The following is a 22,011-nucleotide window of genomic DNA, read 5'->3' as shown; positions in this document are numbered from 1 at the left end:
AGTGAACAAATAATATTTTGTCAACATTTTAATAAACGTTTTTTGATTTTGATATAGACCTTTGTTCTCCTTTACAAAACAGGGTAATTGATATTGGAAAACTAGCTGTAGCAGGCAGTACATTTTTTTCTATATCTCAACTTTAGTAGATAACAAACAATCATAGCAACAAATGCCAATCAGTTAAGAAAAAGTACTGGGCTAAAGTTTAAGGTATCCAAAATCAGTCAGTCAGTCAAATCACTTCATATGATTCTTGTATAATAAGTAAATTAAAGTACAAATATACAAATATTGAAAAATAGAAAATACATATATCATAGTACAAAGTGGTGGGAAAAACAATTAAAAACTTTCATCATTGTGCAAAATATTAAAAGGACAAGTAAAAGCATCAATTTAAAACAAAGAAAAACACATAATTCATAGCTTATTATTGTATAATCGCCTGGTCTTCCAGGAAAGGAGTAAAAAAGACCACCCGTAGTAGCAGACTAGGTGATCCGGCAGTGATTGTAAAAAATGCATTCCTGGGCGACATTGTGTGAAGTTATGTTTGTGCATAAAAGTGACAGAATTAATCTCTTAAGGTGTTCCACATAAAATGTGTAGAATAAAAAATGTGTAAATTTGATTGTGTGAAAACACCGTCACATGGATAGGGAGGAAGATTGTGTATGGAATAGATGCCTGATGGATGGGCCAACATACAGGGTATAAAGTTCAGAAGGAACCTTAATAAGATAAATCTGTGGTGTGGGTTTGTCACAGTAATTAAATATGGCGCTATGCCTTCCTGGTCAATCGGACCCTCTAGAGCCGGGGTCTCCAAACCGGGCCTGGAGGGCCGGATCCATGCCAGATTTTTGGGATATCCCCATTTAGATACATGTAGTAATTTTAAAAATCTGGCATGGATCCGGCCCTCCAGGACCGGTTTGGAGACCCCTGCTCTAGAGAAGTTTTTACTGACATTTTTTGACAGTTGGTTTTAAGTCTCTCAGTTGCTCTTTGTTTAAAGCATCGGGTTTTTATCTTGTTTTTTGAGATGGTAGAGCAATTTGATGGTGAAGTGAATAAGTGCTCCAGACCATGGGAAGAGAGACTATTTTTAATGTATGTAATCCACGGGATCCTAAAATCATGTTCAAGAGAGACTTCTATTCGCGCGACATTATTTAAGATGATGTCTCTGCCCAGGTTCCTGTACGCCCTGCAGAACACCCAAGATCCGGTCCCCGCCCATACTTCCGAGAGATTGAAGGCCTTCAACGTGCCCTGCTCTGGGACGGCCGACCCCGCGTCGCTATCACGAAGCTTACGCTTCCGTGGTACGACGGGGGTATAGCACTACCAGACGTGCGTAGATACTACTGGGCCTCCCAATTGGCAGCTATCAATCACGGTTTCTATGGTCTGGAAAATAACCCTGGATACGCGATGGATAAGTGGCTCTTGAGTGGCGGCAATTACTACAGGGCGCTGTATTCGAGGTCTCTGGACAGGCGGATGTCGGGCCCAACGAGAACTGCGGTCCATACTTGGAGGGCAATCACCAAGGCACAGGGCTGGCAAGGCAGGCTGACTAGATTCACCCCATTGTACGATTCAGACATTTTGGGCAAGTTATGGCACACCAAGGGGTTTGATAAGTGGGACCTCATAGGTATCTCCAGGGTGGATGATATGATATCGAAAGGTGAGATCAAGACCTTCTCCCAGCTGCAGGCTGAGTATCAGCTGGGTAACTCAGAGTCTTTCCGATATGCCCAGTTGCGACACGCATTGCTCTCTGCTAAACCAGATGAGGGGGCAATTCCAGAACGCTCCCCGTTGGAAGACAGGGTGTTGGATGGCCATATGCCTGACAGTGCCATCTCACTGTCTTATAAAAAACTTATTAATGTTCGCACTGACCTCCTCCTGGGTGTGCGGGATCAGTGGGTGCGTGACGGCTTGGAAATTGACGATGAGGATTGGCAAAGTGCAGTTTCTTCCCCTAAGGAGGTCGCCATTTCCTCTAGTCTTCGACTGGTGCAGCTCAAAATCCTGCATAGGGTGTACGTGACTGGCCCCCGGCTTGTGCATATGGGCTACTCGGTCGATGGGTTTTGTCGCCGCGGCTGCGGTGCCCTTGCCACTTTTATGCACATTCTTTGGGAATGCCCCGCCATAGCCTCCTACTGGAGGCGTGTGCATCTGATTATGGATGAAGTGACTGGGGTAGTAGCGACTGCGGAAGCTAGGAGATGCCTCCTCAACATTTGGGGACCGACGGACCACAATGTGGCTCAGACGCAGTGGGTGACCCTTGGCAACATGGTGGCCAAACGCGATATCGCACAGAAGTGGGGGGCTTCGGTAGCTCCCATGGTGGTGCAATGGAAAGCCAACATAGATTGGTGTATGTTCAGGGAAAAGACGGTCTATGTTGCCAGGGGTAAGCCCAAAAAGTGGTTGAAGTTGTGGGGGGCCTGGAAATGCTTATAGGGGAGATATTTGTGTGCCCCCGGAACCTGTCTCATTGGAGGAGCATCTGTCGCCATAGCCTGTGACACCAACTGTGACACGCTGTAATATTGTATCCTGTTTTCTCTTCTCCCCCCCCCCCTATCCTGATCTATTCTCCTGTATCCGTGCTTGTGTTCCCACTGTTCCCCCTACCCCACTGCCAACGCTTCACTGGTTTCTTCTACCCCATTGCCACTCTTTATGCGCCCTTCTGGCGTCTTCTTCTTTTTCTTTCTTTATGTTCCTTTCTGAAACAAAAATAATAAAATCAACCTTCATTGTACTGTGACATTGATTCTTGCACTATTGCTCTCCTGCTTCTATATGCTGCCTTGCCTCCGGGATGTCAGGCTGAATAGCTGTGTGCACTTTTTCAAATAAAGGTTTTAAAAATTAAAAAAAAAAAAAAGAGAGACTTCTATTAACTTCTGTGTGTGGTTAACAGAGTCGCTTCTCTAAATAGAATGTCATAGTATATTTGGAGCCAGATTATGTCATTAATATATGGAACATCCAATTCTGCGTGACAAATAAATTTAGAGCAACTTGCGGGGAGGCCAACTAGTTTTTTCCAGAAAATAACCTCAATGGTCTGGAGAGCTGAGGAATTAGAAAATCCCCAGATGCCTGCCCCGTAGTTTGCCACTGAGACAGATTTAGCAGTAAACACCTTTCTAACCATATCGATCCCAGTCTTTTTGGAAAATATTTCAAGGTATCAATACTTATTTCCATTGATAAACCCCTTGTGGCAATCATATTGGACCAATTTAGTTGACTATCAATAGTTACCCCAAGATAAGAAAAGATATGAATTTGGGCTATTTTCTGACCGGCTATATCAATGTTCGAAACTTTCCTATCTTTACGGCCAGTGATTAAAATAAAGGACTTTGCTCATTGATTTTTAGATCCAGACTGCTCATGTAACTTACGTAGACTTGTAGGGCTAAGCCCATACGGGCAGTTAACACTGCATTGTCTGCGTAAAGAAGAATTGAGGTGCGCTCATTTTTAATCTTAGGAACATCCGAGGTTGAGTTCGACAGGGGTTTTTCCACCCACTTAGTATAGATGAAAAAAAGAAATGAGGCAAGTACACAACCCTGTAGAACTCCCCTATTGATTGGAAATGACCTAGCACACTCTCCCTGTCTCCCGTAACCAACACAGGCCGAAGCCGAGGAATAAAGCTGCCTGATAAAAACAATAACGGCATCATCAATGCCTATTGCTTGCATTATCCTCCACAGGTGGTGATGGGCAACGCAGTCAAAAGCTGCGGATAAGTCCTTAAATGCCAAGTATATCTGCCTTGCTTGGCTTGAGTATACTTAGCAATTAACAGATTTAAATTGAGGCATTGGTTTGGGTACTTTTCCCCTTTCTAAATCCATATTGCACCGGAATCAAGACATTGTTACGGAATTAATAAAACTCAACCCATAAGTTTAGCCGTGCTATTCAGGAGTGAAATGGGTCTGTAGTTTTTGACCTCAGATTTATCTCCTTTCCTATAGATAGGAATAAAGATGGATTTCAGCCAAGAGTCTGGTGGGCCGACAATGACAACTGCATTAAAAACATTTGTGAGCAGCGGTCCCCATAAATCTGGCTGCTCCATACAGAAATCTATCGGAGTAATATCAGCCCAGAGGTTCTATTACTTGAGCACTGAATAAGAGCCTCTCTAATCTCGTAAAGATTAAAAAAGAGAGGATTTTTTGAAGGAGCGATAGAGGCTACTTGCTGTGAAGCCACTCCCACAGCATTTGGGTCGAATATTGAGGAGAAGTGTGCAACCCAAGATTCCTCGTCCACGTGACTGTCTAAGCTCAAGTTCGGAGACAGTTTGAGAATGGGAGCATTGATAACTCTCAGAAAATCGCTGTCATTATTTGAAATGGCTGCTTGATACAGTTGTTCCCAAGCGTCTTCCTTAAGAGTTTTGGTTCTGGCCTTCCTTGCCTCTATATTTCGGAGACGCAGAAGTTTAACTAGTCCCGCATCTCTAGGGGTGGATCTAAGGACTAGATGTAGGTTTGATAGGGACTTGGTACATACTTGATCAAACCATCTTGGACCTAACATGTTGGCGATGGGTCTTTTCCTAGTTAGAACACTTTTAATCTTACATAATATCTGTTTAAAGGCCATAATCCTAATTGCAAATGTGATAGGAAAATGTCATTGTTGTTGATGTAATGATATACGGTGAACAGTCAAAATATCGAATTTTAAATATCGATATGGCAAAATATTGAGTTTAAAATATGAGTGGACATAATATTGACTTTCAAAAATATAGTGGTGCAGAATATCGAAATGCAGGTAAGAAATATCGTTTGTCATAATATCCAAGTTAGTAATATCGACAGTCATAATATAGTTGGTAAAAATATCCCTTTTGTTAGTGTTTTAAGTGTTAGTATATGTGTTAAAAGTATGTATTATTTTTGTAATGTATGTTTGAATTTTTTAAAGTAATGAATTTTATGTTAATTAATTTAATTAATTGTTGAGCAATTTAATTCTGAGTAATTGAGTAATTTCATTCTGTAGCTGGTTGTGGGTTTATAGGGTAATAGGGTGGGAAGTTTTTTAATTATAATATATTTTTTAAGAATGATTAGATTTAATTAATTATATATTAATTACTTTTTGCGTAGTTTAATTCTACAGCAGGATGTGGGTTTATAGTGGAATAGGGTGGGAAGTATGTGGTGATCTGTATTATGCAATACCTCCTAGAACTCCATGATGTCACCTGTGGGTTCTTCCTGTACTGTACATTCTTCCCCAGTGTTCCCTGTTTGGCAGTTGCAGCTGCCCTGTCTCTCCTTCATGCTGGACGGCTCTCTTCTCTTCAATAAATCTCCTTTCAGCAGTTCCTGCCTCCGCCTCATCTTTACATTGGCGACGAGGATGGTCAGCTGTTCTTCAGCTGTTGGATCTACTCACTAATCAACTCCTACCAAACGGTTTGGACTCTTGAATATTTCCCTGAAGTACGATCTACTTCCCTGTGAGTACCTTCTTTTTCAAACATTTATACCACGTTTCATATTAGAGAGCCGTCGCAGCCAACAGACTCTTTTTTCCACCATTTATCTCGTTTTGCGCATCAATCAAACGAGTTCTCACATCCAGCGCTTTGTCAACCACTACTTTGCTTCGCGCTATATTTTCTTTTCCTCTACCAGCGCTACACCTCACCTGCACTCCCTGTCTCTTCATCGCCTAAAATCCTACCGAGTGCTGTCTGTGTCTTCGCTGTTCCCATCGGCGCCGCATATTTCTCCACTCCTTGCTCCGCCACCTCCGAGCTCCGCCACAGAGTGATGACGTAGTGGAATCCCTCCACTCAGCGTCATCACGCTTCTCGTCTGCCTATCAACCAGCAAGACGCCCAGCGCCAGCACGCGTCTCCCCAGCAACCAACCAGACGCCCAGCGCCAGCACTTGGTTTCCTAGCAACCAACAAGACGCGTACCTGCCACCACGTCATAAAGCCTTCGCGTCTTTTCCTGTTTACTCTTTCTTGACTTTGCCAGCTGTCGACTTTAACCTACGTGGCTCAACCATACAGCTGACATTACCGATGCGCACTTTGAACTCACAACTCCGAATCCCTCTGATGCGCACAGTTTCAAACATTTCATCGGATTTACTCATTTTCAGTCGGATTTACTCGTTTTCAGTCCACGCTCATTATCGCGCTCAGCTTTAAATAATTTTCTACGCTGATGCGCACAGCTTTAATTTCTTTACACGCTGACCTACATGGTTCTATCACACCGGTCAACAATTCTACAAGGAGGCAAATCTCGCGCTGACGCGCACACCGGTCAACAATTTTACAAGGAGGCAAATCTCGCGCTAACGCGCACAGCTTCACCAACTCGCCGGAGTATCCAGTATCTTCACGCTGACGTGCACAGCTGCTGCACGCATTTCTCTCTACACGTTGATGTGCACAACAGCTGCACGCATTCTTTTCTACACGCTGATGTGCACAGCCACTGCACGCAATTTCTCTACACGTTGACGTGCACAACTGTTGTACTTTTCTACACGCTGATGTGCACAGCCACTGCACGCAATTTCTCTACACGTTGACGTGCACAACTGTTGTACATATTTTTTTTATTTTTTATTTATTTTATTATCAACACGCTTATCTGCACGCATTTTACCTCCAACAACAAGACCAAACCATATTTACAACATTTTTTTTTATTTAAAGGAAAATTGAAGATCTCACAATGCAAAGTGTATCTCCTCCTGCTCCTTTTCTTCAGACTCCTGGAGACCCTCCTCTTGAATGGAAACTTTGGTTGAGATCCTTTATGGCCTACCTAGGAGCCATTGATGGTCTTAGATACCGTGCAGAAAGAAAAAAAAGTCTTATGTATTATCATCTTGGTGTAGAAGGACAAAACGTTTTTGATCATTTACCGGTTTATGTTCCACCTACTGGCGAGACCCCTGACGAATTTGAAATAGCCATAGCTAATTGTAATTGTAATTAATTAAATAATTATTTTATTAATTAATAATTTAGTATTTAATCATTTATAGGGCAAAGCATTAAATACTATCATTATAGTAAATGATTTATGCATGATTGATACTCTGGTCAGTACTCCTTCTGCCCAGCTTCCAACTTATCAGGGTGATGGTAGAGCCAGCACAATTAATGTTATGCTAATTTCTAATAAGTATGCATGCCTTGTAGATAGCTTTGCGATAGAACCAAACCCTGCTCGCGGTCATAATCCCATTACTGCTTCCATACATACATGTTAATAACAATTAATTATTTATTGGTAATTATGTTAGTTGTGTTATTTTTTTATTAATTAGTAATTAATTAGATATTCATTAATAATTTGTAAATATGTTTATTGTGTACTTTTTTTAGGAGTGGGTTGAGGGTTGATAGGGGACTAGGGTAGGAAGTAATATAGTTTTAATGTAGTTTTTACAATTTTTTCTATTATATTTATTAAAAGTTATTTAATTGTGTTAATTGTGTGAATTAATTTAGATTTGATGGTTATTAATTTTATTGTTAATAGTTTTTAGTTTGTTAATTAACTAATTGTTAATTAAATATGTTAATTTATTAATATTTTACAATATTGTAAGTGTTGTTTATAGGGAAAATGGTGGGAGGTATATTTATTGTAAAAAAAAATAACTTGTTAATTAATGTTAAATATATTGCAGGAGTGGGAATTAAATTATTCCCACCAGCTATCCAACACTTTCCCCACTGTTGCATTCGCTGGAGTGGGAATAATAATTTTTACCCACCTGCTACTCACCACTTTCACTACTAATGCACTTATTGGAGTCAGAATAGTAATTGTTGCCCACCCCCTATCCAACACTTTCCCTACTGTTGCACTTACTGGAGTGGGAATAGTAATTTTTACCCACCCGCTATCCAACACTTTCCCTACTGTTGCACTCACTGGAGTGGAAATAGTAGTCAGTCAGTCAAAATATACTTTATTCGATTTTTGTTAAAATCATAAAAGGCAAAGGTAATACATACATTGAAATAGTAATTTTTACCCTCCCGCTATTCACCACTTTGCCTACTGTTACACTCAGTGGAGTGGGAATAGTACATTATTCCCCCCTCCATCCAACACTTTCCCTACTGTTGCACTCACTGGAGTGGGAATAGAAATTTTAACCCACCCGCTATCGAACACTTTCCCTACTGTTGCACTCACTGGAGTGGGAATAGTAATTATTACCCTCCTGCTATCCAACACTTTCCCTACTGCTGCACTCACTTGCGTGGGAATAGTAATTTGTACCCACCCGCTATCCAACACTTTCTCTACTGTTCCACTCGCTGGAGTGGGAATTGTCATTTTTATCCACCCGCTATCCAACACTTTCTCTATTGTACCACTTGTTGGAGTGGAAATAGTAATTTTATCCTTCACACTATGCAACGTATTTAGTATTGTTATATTAAATGTAGTGTAAAATATTATTTCTTTTAAAAATATTTATTTTAATGTTTTAACCTATTATATTTAAAAACAAATATAGATCAATATTATAGGTTTATTTATATATATATATATATATATATATATATATATATATTTCATTATATTTTAAACGATTTTTTTTACATTTTATAATTACAAATAATAATTATTTTGTAATAATATTAAGTTAATATATATAATAAAAATAAAAATTCATTATTTTACATTACATTTGGTATTAATGTTAACGTTTTTAATTATTTTTAAGTATGTTTTACTTAATTATATCTATTATTTAATTAATTTTATATTACTTTAAGACATTTGAAAAAGTCGATATTTTAGCAAACTATATTATTGACAACGATATTTAGGATTCAATATTTTTGAGCTTACCTGTTTGTAGATATTGTGTCACTGGCAGCTCGATAATCTGCTCCTTGATATTCTATCAGTGGTCCAATACAACATATTAATTGAAGTAACAGCAAAGGTCATTGACACAAGCCTTTATTTAAGGGCAGCTAGAGTAGAGTCAGAGGCATACTCCAACAACTCCTGGTAGAGAAATATAGGGGTCAAATTAAAATTTGGGGAAGAGGGTATTCTGTGGCAATGGAGTACTCTTTCTACCAAACTCAGGTTCTGTCCTAATTGAGAGGTGGGCGGACTGATGCCTACTCCAGCTCTGTCGCTGACATATTCCTCCAATGTCCTGACGAAGTAGGGGCTCTAGTAGGATAGCCCTTCGATCATCCACCAATATTATAGTGGGGAGGGTTGGGTTGTCCATCAGTAAAAATATAAAGAATGACTCCCACACCCTAGGAGAAAACTCGCCTGGTATGGTGGTTATTAGATTTATGTGTTCAAAAACAAACTACTGCTTTGAAAGTTGTTGTTTTTTTTAATTAAAAATAAGTAAACATTTGACAGATGCCCATTCTGTTTGATGGAGCCATCCATTAATCTTTTACACCATTCAACAGAACTGCCATGTCAGTACTTCTTGCCAATTTTTAGAGAGGTTCTGGGACCAGGGTACGTCACTAGATTTAGGGAGAAGGATGTCAACTAGGGCGCCGGAGTGATTTAGTCTGTTCCCTTGACAGATATAACTCCATCTTGCAAACTGTAAATCAGGCCATTAATCATCTGAAAGCTCTCCTATCGGCTGTGTCACAAAGCAGATTATACCAGATGATATACATACAACAACCAAAGCAGTAAATATGACAGAATTTGTCTTTGTTAATGCTGATAAATTTGAAGTTTCAATTCATGGGCATAAATACTGCTTCAGTAGTATTTTAAAAAACAAACTTAGGCCCTTATTACACGTTGCGTTTTTTCACCCAGAGCGATAACTATAGGTAAAATGATATTCAAATACATGTGTGTCTGAGTCAGAAGTATCGAGGATTAAAACTTCAGACCCCATAATTTTGGGTTCTGAGATTTACTTCAGGTCAAACGCTGCATGTAGAAGCATTGATCAACTCCCGCCTGTGCCCTGCAGAAGTCCAGGAGAAGCAGCGGATATTACCCCTGAACAGGCTCACGTAAGCACTTCAATCCTACTTTACACTCAATGCCTGGATTTTCAGTGTTCTTTTCTCAGAAAAGGTGAAACGCTTCTTAGTAAAGCACCTAGTAAATACAGGTCTGAAACGTATTCCACATTTTGGGGAAAAACTTATAATGCCCAAAAGTGGCTGTGGAGATACCGACTGAAAAATTAAATTTGTGCCCTCTGTATCTCCACAGCAAAGTATGGCCAACACATATCGAGGCCCATGATTGCAGTGCTGGGATCAGTGAATAGTTGTGTTGTGTCCAATTGTGCTTCCAACTTAGTACAAGTCGATAGTGAACATTTAGTGCCAGGTGTAAGGATTCACTGACAAAATATCGACCTAGAAAATATTGACCTACAGGAATATCGATGCAGAAATATTGAATGCAAGAATATCGACATCCTATCTACAACATGGTAAGTACGAAAATATCGAAAAAAAATGTAGGTGTTAAAAATATCGATGTTAAAAATATCATTTTTTTCTGTAAAAATATACATGTAAAATAAAGTAAATAACACTAATAAATAAAATAAACATAATTAAAAATATCTAATAATGTTTAAAATTAATAAATAATACATGCATAATAATAATACAATATTTAAACATATACAGAAAATGTATAACATATACATACTTAACAATAAGTTGTAACAATTATTTTAATAATTTATGAATTGATAAAAAATAATATAAATTACAAATACATTTACAAACATAAAACAAAAATATAAATAAAAAGTAAAGAATTACGTTTAATAAATTAAAATAGTTAAATATATCTTTAATATTTTATAAATTAATTATATACTACATTATCTAAATTTATACAAAGAAAATTCAATAGCTAAATAAATAAAAAATACTATTCAAAATCCATAAGTAAAAAAAATACAGTAATAAAAATTCTGGATAGCATAGAACTTAAAATTACCATTCCCACTCCAGAGAGCGCAACAGTAGAGAAACCGTTGAATAGCGTAGAGGTAAAAATTACTATTCCAAATCCAGAGAGTGCAACAGTAGGGAAAACATTGGATAGTGTAGGGGTAAAAATTACTATTCCAACTCCAAAAGTGCAACAGTAGGGAAAGCGTTGGAAAGCGTAGGGGTAATAATTACTATTCCAACTCCAAAAAGTGCAACAGTAGGGAAAGCGTTGGATAGCGTAGGGGTAAAAATTACTATTCCAACTCCAAAAAGTGCAACAGTAGGGAAAGCGTTGGATAGCGTGGGGGTAAAAATTACTATTCCAACTCCAAAAAGTGCAACAGTAGGGAAAGCGTTGGATAGCGTAGGGGTAAAAATTACTATTCCAACTCCAGAGAGTGCAACAGTAGGGAAAACATTGGATAGCGTAAGTGAAAAAATTACTATTCCAACTCCAGAGAGTGCAACAGTAGGGAAAGCGTTGGATAGCGTAGGGGTAAAAATTACTATTCCAACTCCAGAGAGTGCAACAGTCGGGAAAACATTGAATAGTGTAGGGGTAAAAATTACTATTCCCACTCCAGAGAGTGCAACAGTAGGGAAAGCATTGGATAACGTAGAAGTTAAATATAACATACTTATAAATAATTGTTGTAAATAAAATAATTAAAAATTAAATTTTTAAATAACTCTACATCATTTGCCAATACCCATTAATAATTACTAAAAACATAATTAAAATTGAATAATTACTTAACAATAAATACTAATAAATATGCATTAATAAATATAAATTACCAAATAATAAATATTGAACACTAAAATATTTTTCAAAACAAAAAAAGAGATTGATAATTATAAATTGATTAACAAATAAAAAATGGCAAACAATACATTTATTTTGAAATAAAAAGCATTTTTTATGAAAAACAATTACCAATTAATAAAATAAATTTCCAAATAATGAAAAGTAATTAACAATTAAAAATATCAATTACCAATTGTAAAAAATTAATTACCAATTAAAAAAGTTATTTGCCAATTAAAAAATATAATTTCCAATTAAAAACCTTAATTACTAATTAAAGAAACCAATTGCCAATTACAAAATGAAATTACCAATTACAAACCTTAATTACCAATTAAAAAACTTAATTAGCAATTAAAATAATAATTACCAATTAATAATTAATTATAAATAAAAAAATATCAATACCAATAAAAAATAAATAATTACTTAATTACAATTAAATTACTTCCCTCCCAATTCCCCTATAAACCCACAACCTGCTACAGAACTTAAACACAAAAATTAATTAAAATTAATTTACAATTACTAAAAATTAATAATTAATTTACTATAATTATTTTACTTCCCACCCTATTCCCCTATAAACCCACAACCCGCTCAAGTACTAAAACATAAAATTAAATTAAAAATAACATTTTTAATATACAAAAAATAGTACAATATAATTTAAAACAAATAAAATACTTTAAAAAAAATCTAACACATACATATAAAATACATAATAAAATACAAAACAACAAACAAATATCGATATTAGTAAGATTGAAATTAGTAACATCGATATAATTGATATCGATATTACTAACTTCGATATTACTTACATCGATATTAAAAAAATCGATATTACTAACCTTAGGGTCGATATTCCGTCCAACGATATTCTTGACCTCGATATTCTTCACCTTCGATATTTTAAACTCGATATTAATGTAGGTCGATAATTAGGAATCGATATTTTGACTGTGCACCTGGTGTAGGACCCTAGTGAATTGTGACTTGCAATTTGCGCTTGATTTTGAGTCGCAAATTGCGAGTAGCAATTTACTATGTACAACAGTGTCAGACACAATAATTGTGATTCCCAATGGGGTTGCAAAATGCAAGGCTCATTAATATTAAAGCGGCACTTGCATTTTGCGACCCCATTGGGAATGGCTGGCCCTCCCAGGGACGGTGGCCTGCTTGGCTTAGCAGACCACCATATCTGGAACTGCTTATACATAAAGCAGTTTAAAAAAAAATGCATCCTGTTTTCCTTGAAGGAAAATGGGATGCATTTAAAAAAATAAAAATTAAACGTTTACGTTTAATTATTTAAGGGCAGGCAGTGGTCCCTGGGACCACTGCCTGCCCTTAAAAAATATTTTCGCATGCATTTGCAAAGAGGAAGGGGTCCCCTGGGGACCCTTCCCATTTGCGAATGCATTACCACCTACTTAAAGTAGGTGGTAATTGTGAGTGTATTGCGACTACAATTGCAGTTGCAAAACATTAGTACTTGGGTTAGAGAGTCCCTATTTGGAAGGGAACGCCCCTTCCAAATAGCGAGTCTCAAAACACTTTTTTGCGAGGCGCAAGTCACAAGTCACATTTTTTGCGAGGCGCAATTCATTTGCGACTCATAAAATTGTGTTAGTGTATGGCCATAACAATTTTAGCAAGCGCAAACGGGTCGCTACCCCGTACATCTGGCCCTTACTTCCTTAATATATCTATTATTTTCCTTGAATTGGAGACTAGATAGATTTTTGGTAAATAAAAATACAAACTTAAACAGTCTATAAAGAGCAGTCCAAGCTCCCATCAAATGGATTCAACTAAAGGCCTCAAAGCTAATAAAAGCCTCTATCCAGAGAACTAATAAAAGGCACCTGAAATATTGAGGGAAAACTACATTCAGACACAATTGGATATCCCTTTGTCATAGTACTTTGAAAAAAGATCCCTGTGTTTTTGTTAAATCTAATTAACAGGTTCGAGAGCTCCATTTGGAACTCAACAAATGGGATTTGAGGTAATCAAAGATAACTGTATTATTTAACCACCACTATCTTAGCCCCTATTGTTAAGTCCCATGCATGCCAACGCCTTTTTGGGGGGTTCTATCATAGGTCAGAATATGTGTTATAACTTAAATAAATAATATTATGTTGAATACAAATGTCAAAATAGCATATCCTCTATCCTTTGAGGCTGAATGGGTGGGAATGCTCTGATTTCCAAGTAAATCAGCAGCAAAATATAGAATGTTTTTCTGCTTACTGAGCAGCCTTGGCGGATTTGGTCATTTTTCGGAATTCTGTCCGTTAAATATACATTTTAAATTAAGAGAGTTAAAATGCATACCCTGAATGACAGGTGATTCTACAAGTAGTTGTAAAATTCTAATAAATATAAAGGGTTTGCAAGATGTTTCAAGAAAGCTCACTAAAGATGAATACTAATGAATGGCAGGCAGCCCCTATCAATTGAACTACAAAAGGAAACAACATTTAATACAAAGCTCAAAAAGTTACAAAAACCACCATATGCAATGAGACCCATGAAACCACCATTAAAAGCAATTCACCGATCCCCGACGGAAGCGACGAATATGTTCAAGGTCCTATGCCCTGCCCACAAAGCCTACTGGGCAAATGTCCATTTTACGTAAACACATTATGCCTCTACTACTCACCACCCAGCAATCTCCAGTCAATAACTGCTCATTATATCACCCAAAGATCCTTCAAATGGTTAAGCATGGAGGAAGATCCTTGTGTGCTCAAGGTGCTTAACTTTGGAACATCGAGAACCCAAACCTGCTTCATGGTTAACAAAACAGCTGAAAGAAGAACTTTCTTACAGTTGGGGTTTATGAAGTAAAGGGCTGCAGATAAAGAATACTGAACAAGGTTCCTATCTCACTATTGAACTCTAATGACCCAGACACACACTAGAGCTAACTTTCTATCTTTAAGGCTTACCAGTGCGCTCAAGTAACCCAAGGAGACACACTGTGCATTTTAAAACTTCAAAATAGATGAATATATAAGCTTGCTCAAGCAGCTTTCCGAAGCATCATACAGCCGCACTGCACAGGTGCATTTAGGACAGCTGGTGGTCATTTACATTTATTTTCTATAAAACAGACTAACTCCAATGTTCTTTTTTTTAAAACCAAATTGAATTACATGATCATAATCAACACAGTCCTAGGCACAGTACAGTATGAGTATTTGTGGTCATATCCACATTACAATAGTGTAACGGGCCCAAGCCTAATATCCCAAGGTAGGGCATCAATGTACATAGTGTACTAGCATTCAGACCCTTCCCAACTACAAAGAAACCTACCCACCACCCTAATCCCTCCCAACCCACACCTCATGCCAGGCTGTCCTATGTCAATTCCAACAATAGAAGTTTAGCAGCTACCCAGTCCCCCAACAGAGATAAAAGCCTTAGAGAGCCTGTAAGGTCCAGAATCAACTGAATCTAGGTGGGCTCCCCATCCAATCCATTCCCAGGTATTGGAGAAGTCTCTAGGGTGGACGGCTCAGGTTCCCTGAGACAATCCACCAGATGCTCCAAGGCACGGGCTCTATCAGTCAAACCACATCCCCTTTTCACTTCTCAAAGTAAGATGGCACTCTCATAATTCGCCCACTTGACGTGCTCTTCCCTTCATTTATCCATTTCAGACCCCTAGTTGACTTCCAATGTATTGTTATCTCTCGCTTCACAAGGAGCAGAGCCAGGTCCGTAAACCTCATAGTAGTTTTATACCTGTTTGGGCATAGCAGTCCCCCAAGTAAGCAGACCATAGGGGTACAAGGAATTGTACGCTGTGTAATGTCCTTAATACAATTTATCACGACTGCCCAAAACTCTGACAGGGAGGGGCAGGACCACACTATATGTAACATCTCAGCCCCGTGTTTGGGGAATCTGGGACTGGTCGCTACAGCTGAATAGTAACACCTATTGACTTTGACGGCGTGAGATAAGCTCTCCACAAGAAACAGAAATGTATTAATTTGCATCTGGCAATTTGAGAAATGGCAGGGATGATTTTGAGGATTTCTGCACAGTTTGCATCTGCAGTCTGGAGTTCTAAGTCTTCCTCCCGTTTCCCTAAGAGGTCCGACAGAGGGGTAATAATATCAGCTGGTATAGTCCTGTAAAGTCATGTGACTGCTTTAATGGGGCCCTCTGTAGTGCAGAGTATCCGACAGCATTTATGGACAAGGGGGTTAAGCTCGGTGCAGAATTGGCACACAAGTAGGTCAGACTCTGCAGTTAAATCTTCAAAGAGGAGGAGCGCTCTGTTTCTGAAGAGATATCCCACTTGAATCGCTCCATACGCAGCCTATTCTGACAGTCCACGCAATACATCACCCTAAGCCACCAGTTCCAGCCACTGCAACAGTAGGTCCGGTGGATAAGGCGCTCGAGTATGGGTTCACTACGGGCAGCGCTGCAAAAAGCGCCTACTAACCAGCAACTCCCAGGAAGCACCCTGAATGCGCTGATCGGGGTCAAGAGAACTCGAAACGGGGCACGAGAATCTGGGTGCATTTAGTGTGCCTCCTCATATGGGTTAACCAAGAGTAGATCCTTTGATTGAACCACTGCATCTCTGCTGCCACGTAATAAGCTTCTGAATCAGGTGCTGCTTATCCCCCCTACATGACTGGATGCCGTAATTTGGACATTGCTACTCGTCGTCTGCCCTTCCCCCACACTGACTCAATCATCAGTGTCTCGCGGTCTCGGAAAGGCCAATGAGGGACTAACAGAGGCAACATTAAAACAGTAAAGTAGCTGGGGGTGCCACCATTTCAGCCACAGAGATTCTACCAGCAACAGACAGCAGCAAAGTTGTCCAAAGGTAGACACTGGTACGTAGTGCCCTAATAGCTGCACCCATATTACCATCTAGGAGGTCTTGAGGGTCATGGTATATCTTGACCTCTAGATAGTTCAGGCAGGTATCCTCCCACGTCAAGCAGTGCTAATCTCATGGTGGAGGTGCACTGCCACAAAATGGGAATAAGTTGGATTTCCGCCAGTTGATGCACAAGCCTGAAACCCTCCCAAAGTGCTCCAAAAGTGCTATCACTCCTGAGAAATCCATGTCAGCATCTTGGAGGAACAACAGCATGCCATCAGCATACAAGCCCGCGAAATGAGAAGTGCCTCGTATATCCACCCCTTTATAAAAATCTCCAGTGCATGCACTGCTCGCTAAGAATTACACTTCAATGGCAAAATGTAAAAGGGAGAGCTGGAACCCCATCTAGTCCTACGTCCCACTACACTAGAAGTCATATATTGATATACTGATCCAAACCTGTGCTGTAGGCCTGAATAAAAGAACAGAGTCCATTTTACAAAGCCCGGCCCAGACCCATCTGCGACATGACTTGATACAGGAAGTCCCAACGTAGGCTGTCATAAGCTTCTTTTTCTATATATATCACCATGACCGCAGCCCCTTGTTTGTCTACAGTCATCAGCCAGGGGCGATAAAACCTACAGATATTGATTGTCTTATTGCGCCCAGGTATAAAACCTGCCTGAATGAGATGGATCAGTTTGGGCACGTGGGATAGAAGGGGGGTAGCCACTAAGTATAAAATAGTCGACATTTAGCTTGGCCAACGGGCGGTAAGCACTAACATCATGTGGGGGACCCTTAGTTTCAGTAATGGAATCACCAGCGCTTACATGTGAACACCGCTAAGTGGCCTAATGCCTGAACAGCAGTAGCATAAATATAAACTAGCCTAGCCTAGGGGCAAAATCTACCATACAGGTGGCATAAAATTCCGCCCCAGTTATCCTGCCTTGTGACATGGCCTTAATGGCAACCCTCACATCCTAGACTGTAATGGCACCACCCAGCTCCTCAAGCCTGCTCTGTCGTAAGGACCGGAAGGGTCACAGGGGCCAAGAACTTATCAAGAATTAGAGGCCAGAAGGCAGGCGATGGGGCATAAAGGAAAGTATAATACTCCTTAAAGCGATTGTTAATGTGATCCTGACTATATAAGCACTCACCTGTTTCTGATTCCACCTTCAATATGTTCAGGACTGTTCAGTACAGGGGGCGCCGCAATCCCAGATGCCCGCCTACAATTGCTGTGTGCTCCAGTGGCAGCCCACAGCTCCAACAGCAGCGGGATCTGCATAGTCCCCTGCTGGTGATTCGAGGCCTCCCAGAGCTCTCTGAGGGCCTCAGACAGGCTGCATCCAAACCAATGTCCGCAGCCACGAGGGATCCCGTACCTCAAGCACCAGGGCATGCCACACCACTCTGCTCATCATGAAAGGCATTCTATGGTCTTTGCGCATCACTGACCAGCAGCTGGCAATTCCTTTTAGCCTGTCTCCCTCTGCTCTGCAACCCAGGTGTTTCACTCGCAGTGATGGGGCAGCGGTGCGGAAGTCACTCACCCTGCAAGGCGCCTGGTATTTCGTTCGCCTTACACCCTCTTGGAGCTGATTCTGTGCAGAGTGCAATCTTGGACGTCGCTCTTAAGGGACGCACCTTTTACAATGGAGGTGCACCGTCATTTTGCATGATGCCCATGTGGTCCTCCCAATCCTCGCAAGCAGCAGGATGACGCCACAACAACTCTCTTTGGGGCACTGCAATAAGTCCCCGCTGGGAAGGGGAACCCAGTACGTGTAGAATGGGGTCAGATGGGGCAAATGGGAGTCAGGACACTCACGGATGGTGGAGTTCGGCTGGGGGTGTCTCGGTCTACGACCTACTCCATCAGCACTTGGCCACCTCCCCCACACTAACTGCAACACTAGACTCTTCCACCCATTTCAATATGTATTTCAATGTGATCTGTGAAAATCTCTGATTGAAAGGATTCCATTAATCTTTCTTCCAACTGTATCCTACCCATTGGCAAAAAGGGCACAGCCATCATTTAGGTTCAGTATTACTACTATGTCAGACCAACTGTAAGAGGTGAAAGCTCTGGATGGCTTACAGGTCTTAACTAAAGTAATGCACTTACAGAAATTACTGTGACTAGTAAAAATGTAGACCACTTCTATAGAATCCAAATAAGAAATTGCAAATTGCTATTCAGTATTAGGCAAAATATATGATTTGTTATTTTGAATATTAGTTCATGAGGTTCCCAATAATATATAGTCAAATCGAATTTAATTATCCATTTATAAATTCATTAGGTATGAAACGAACATCAACTTAATCATCTTTAAAATTCTTCAAGTTTCTGTTGGGAATTTCATTCATTGGCTGAAAAAGAGACAACTATCTCTTCCTTTCTGAACACCCTATATTGGCTCACCATTTGAACTGATCTTAGATCAAAATCATTTTCTTCATTTATAACATACATTTATGAATATTTAACTGGCAATATTCCTTCCAACCAACATGCCTTGACTTTTAGGCATGGCTCTAAAGATAGATGACAACTTCTCTTTATGACTTCTTATCTGTGAAGCCAGATCTAACTCTAAATGAGAACCCTACCTTCATTACAGCTTCCACAGAGGAACTAGTCATTCTTTTCTGTTCCTAATTTACTTCATCAGTAGCTGGTTCACTATTTCTTGATGAGTCTGCGTCCATGCCATTCCATGCATTAATTAACCCATATACCAGAGTTGAAAATGTGCATTCATGATACAGTGCCCGATTTATATCTTGGCGGTATAGATACTCTGCCGCAATGGCGACGGAGTTTCTATACTACTAGAATAATGGTCCACTGCTGGATTTTGATGCAGGTGGACCATAGGTTTTGCTAGGGTGGAGATTACTCCATCACTGCCATAGCCAAATATCCCCAAAAGCCCGTCCAAGTAAGGGCCATCAGAGAAACGGCTACATGTCTGCTTACCCAATTAGGATGGGCGGACACATAGCCATTTTTTACTGTGCATCACCCTCAGGAAAACCCTGGCAGTGAGGGACAGTAAAATAAAAATAATAGGGAAACAGTGTTTACAATGCTCTCTCCACAACGCGGTACCATTACAACTTGTCCGTTACAACAACCGGGTTGTTGCCACGCATGAAATTACATCACAAGTCATTAATATGACTACTGGAGTTGGATTTAGAATCCAACACCTTCCCTGCTGTTGCACAAACTGGAGTAGGATTAGTAAATAATACTATTGCTAAGTCCAGCACGTCCTTTACAGAAAGTCGTAGGAATGACTTGCCATGTAATTGCGTGGTAACAGTAAATATTGGAAATAAAGTCTCCCTCGCCATGTGAGATGACTCCCAAGGTGAGGGGGGCATTTTTTTTTTCCAGAAAGAATATCCCATTTCGGGATTCGGGCAAACAGTTTGGTGGAGGGCTCTGATCTGCTGACGGAGTCCTGTTCCAAACAGCGAAATATATTGTCAGCAAAGGCCGTGACAGACGTTCCTGTCTATCCATTATAAAAGACAACCTGCTTGGCGGCTGACTTACTAATATACGAACTCTAGCACTGAGTCTAATTTGTGCAACAAGTGATTGTTTTACAACTAACAGAACAATGCCGCCAGATCCCCAGCAAATGAAAAAACAAACCTTTAGATAATATATGCAATGGACGTGACTATTACAATATACTTAAATCTATATCACTTCCAAGTTCAATGAACTAATGTTAGAAAAAAATACTGTGCTTACTTCCCACATTAGTCTGGGGTCCATATTTTGATCCAATTCAGTGGGAATTCTTTTTTCTCCAGCAAATGGCCCAAACCGTTCTCCCTAGTAAAAAAAAGTTAAATAAGAAAATGTTATTTGTATCAACATTTATACATACAGGATATATATGTATCTGTAGTACCTTTCCATCATTTGTTCTTTGTGTATATATTTCAGAAGTAGTTCTGACCTTGTACTGCAACAAGGAAGGTTAACAATTGTTTAGCTTTCTGCTGATAAAATGAACTTGACATTTTGTAACTTAATTGTAAAGGACAATCCATTTTCAACCACTGCCAGATATTTCGCAACAGCCTGGCAAAAACCCAGGTTTAGGATTAGTCAATACAAAGAAGAACACAAATATTCTGAGGCACTTAAGGCATTCGCTTTCATGTCTCTGAATATTTACACGGCATATTCTAATTAATGCATAGTTTTCGAGCCTGCAAAAGCTTACGTTGATCTTTGGTCAAGTATTAAGGAAGGCTACCTAGAAGCACCACACAATTTTAAAATGTGTCTAAATATATATCTTCTTAAGAGTCATATATAATTTGACTAAATGAGCATACTACAAAAGAGTCGCTCTACCTTCAGCTTGATTACTTTTTGTTCATCGATCAACTTAACATTGATATTGTCAGTTTCTAATGGGAAAACATTAAAATACAGACCTTTTTAAACATTCGTTGATCACCAATGAATCTATCAATACTAGCTTTCAACTATTAAACATTTCAAAGATGATTATCTTGTGGAAGGAGAGTGATTAATTAAATATATAATTTTCTTATTCAAAGATATAAAGCCATATTTGCCATCTTGGAGTAAGTACTTGCGAATGTCTGGCGTACAGCTAATGAATTGTTTCATTTCACATTTGTCAATCTATGACATTGCAGAGTCAGTTTGGTGAACCAGCACGAGATGGAAAAATACAAAGTATAAATATATGTGGAATTTGAGAAAATATTAAATGTAACTGGGAACAGCCTTTACGATGTGGCATTACAAGGTAACCACACATCCATTACTACACATTGCCTTTGCCAGGCATTGCCTTTACAATAGAAGCCTTTACCACGAATATGCCTTTACAACACAAGGTAAGTATATATAAGGTAAGAGTGTGTCTTTGTGTAATATATATATTACCTACTGATGGTAGCCAGTAAGTAGTTACATTTCGAACCTAGGGCTTGATTACGATGACGAGGAACCCGCCACCATCGCAAGGCCAATTTCCACCCGCCACATTATGATGGCGGGCGGTGTGCGTTGTGGACAGAAAGCCTGCCCACCATGGGTTCGACAGCATCAATAATAACGAATGCCTGTCAGACTGCCCCGCATCCTCAGAATGGGGGTGGTGCCTAGCAGGCAATGTCTGCCAGATTAGGATGCTGCATCCCTGCTAGCCTTTCCATGGCGGTTCAACTGCCATGGAAAGGCTCGCGGGGATGTACTTTGGG

At 39.5% G+C, this 22,011-nt stretch overlaps 1 protein-coding gene across 2 annotated transcripts in view; it reads right to left on the bottom strand.

Moving 5' to 3' along the window:
- PRDM5 (PR/SET domain 5) overlaps positions 1–22,011 on the bottom strand; it is a 666,844-nt gene that overhangs the window by 584,599 nt on the left and 60,234 nt on the right. For both annotated transcript variants that reach the window (XM_086962221.1, XM_086962220.1), the window contains exon 2: positions 20,516–20,599. In XM_086962221.1, the coding sequence (XP_086818347.1) occupies positions 20,516–20,599 (84 nt within the window). The remainder of the gene's footprint in view (positions 1–20,515; positions 20,600–22,011) is intronic.

The sequence above is a fragment of the Lissotriton vulgaris genome, chromosome 3_1, assembly GCF_964263255.1.
Source record: "Lissotriton vulgaris chromosome 3_1, aLisVul1.2, whole genome shotgun sequence".
In the NCBI taxonomy this organism is placed as follows: domain Eukaryota; kingdom Metazoa; phylum Chordata; class Amphibia; order Caudata; family Salamandridae; genus Lissotriton; species Lissotriton vulgaris.
This window is presented reverse-complemented; position numbering and strand designations above follow the sequence as displayed.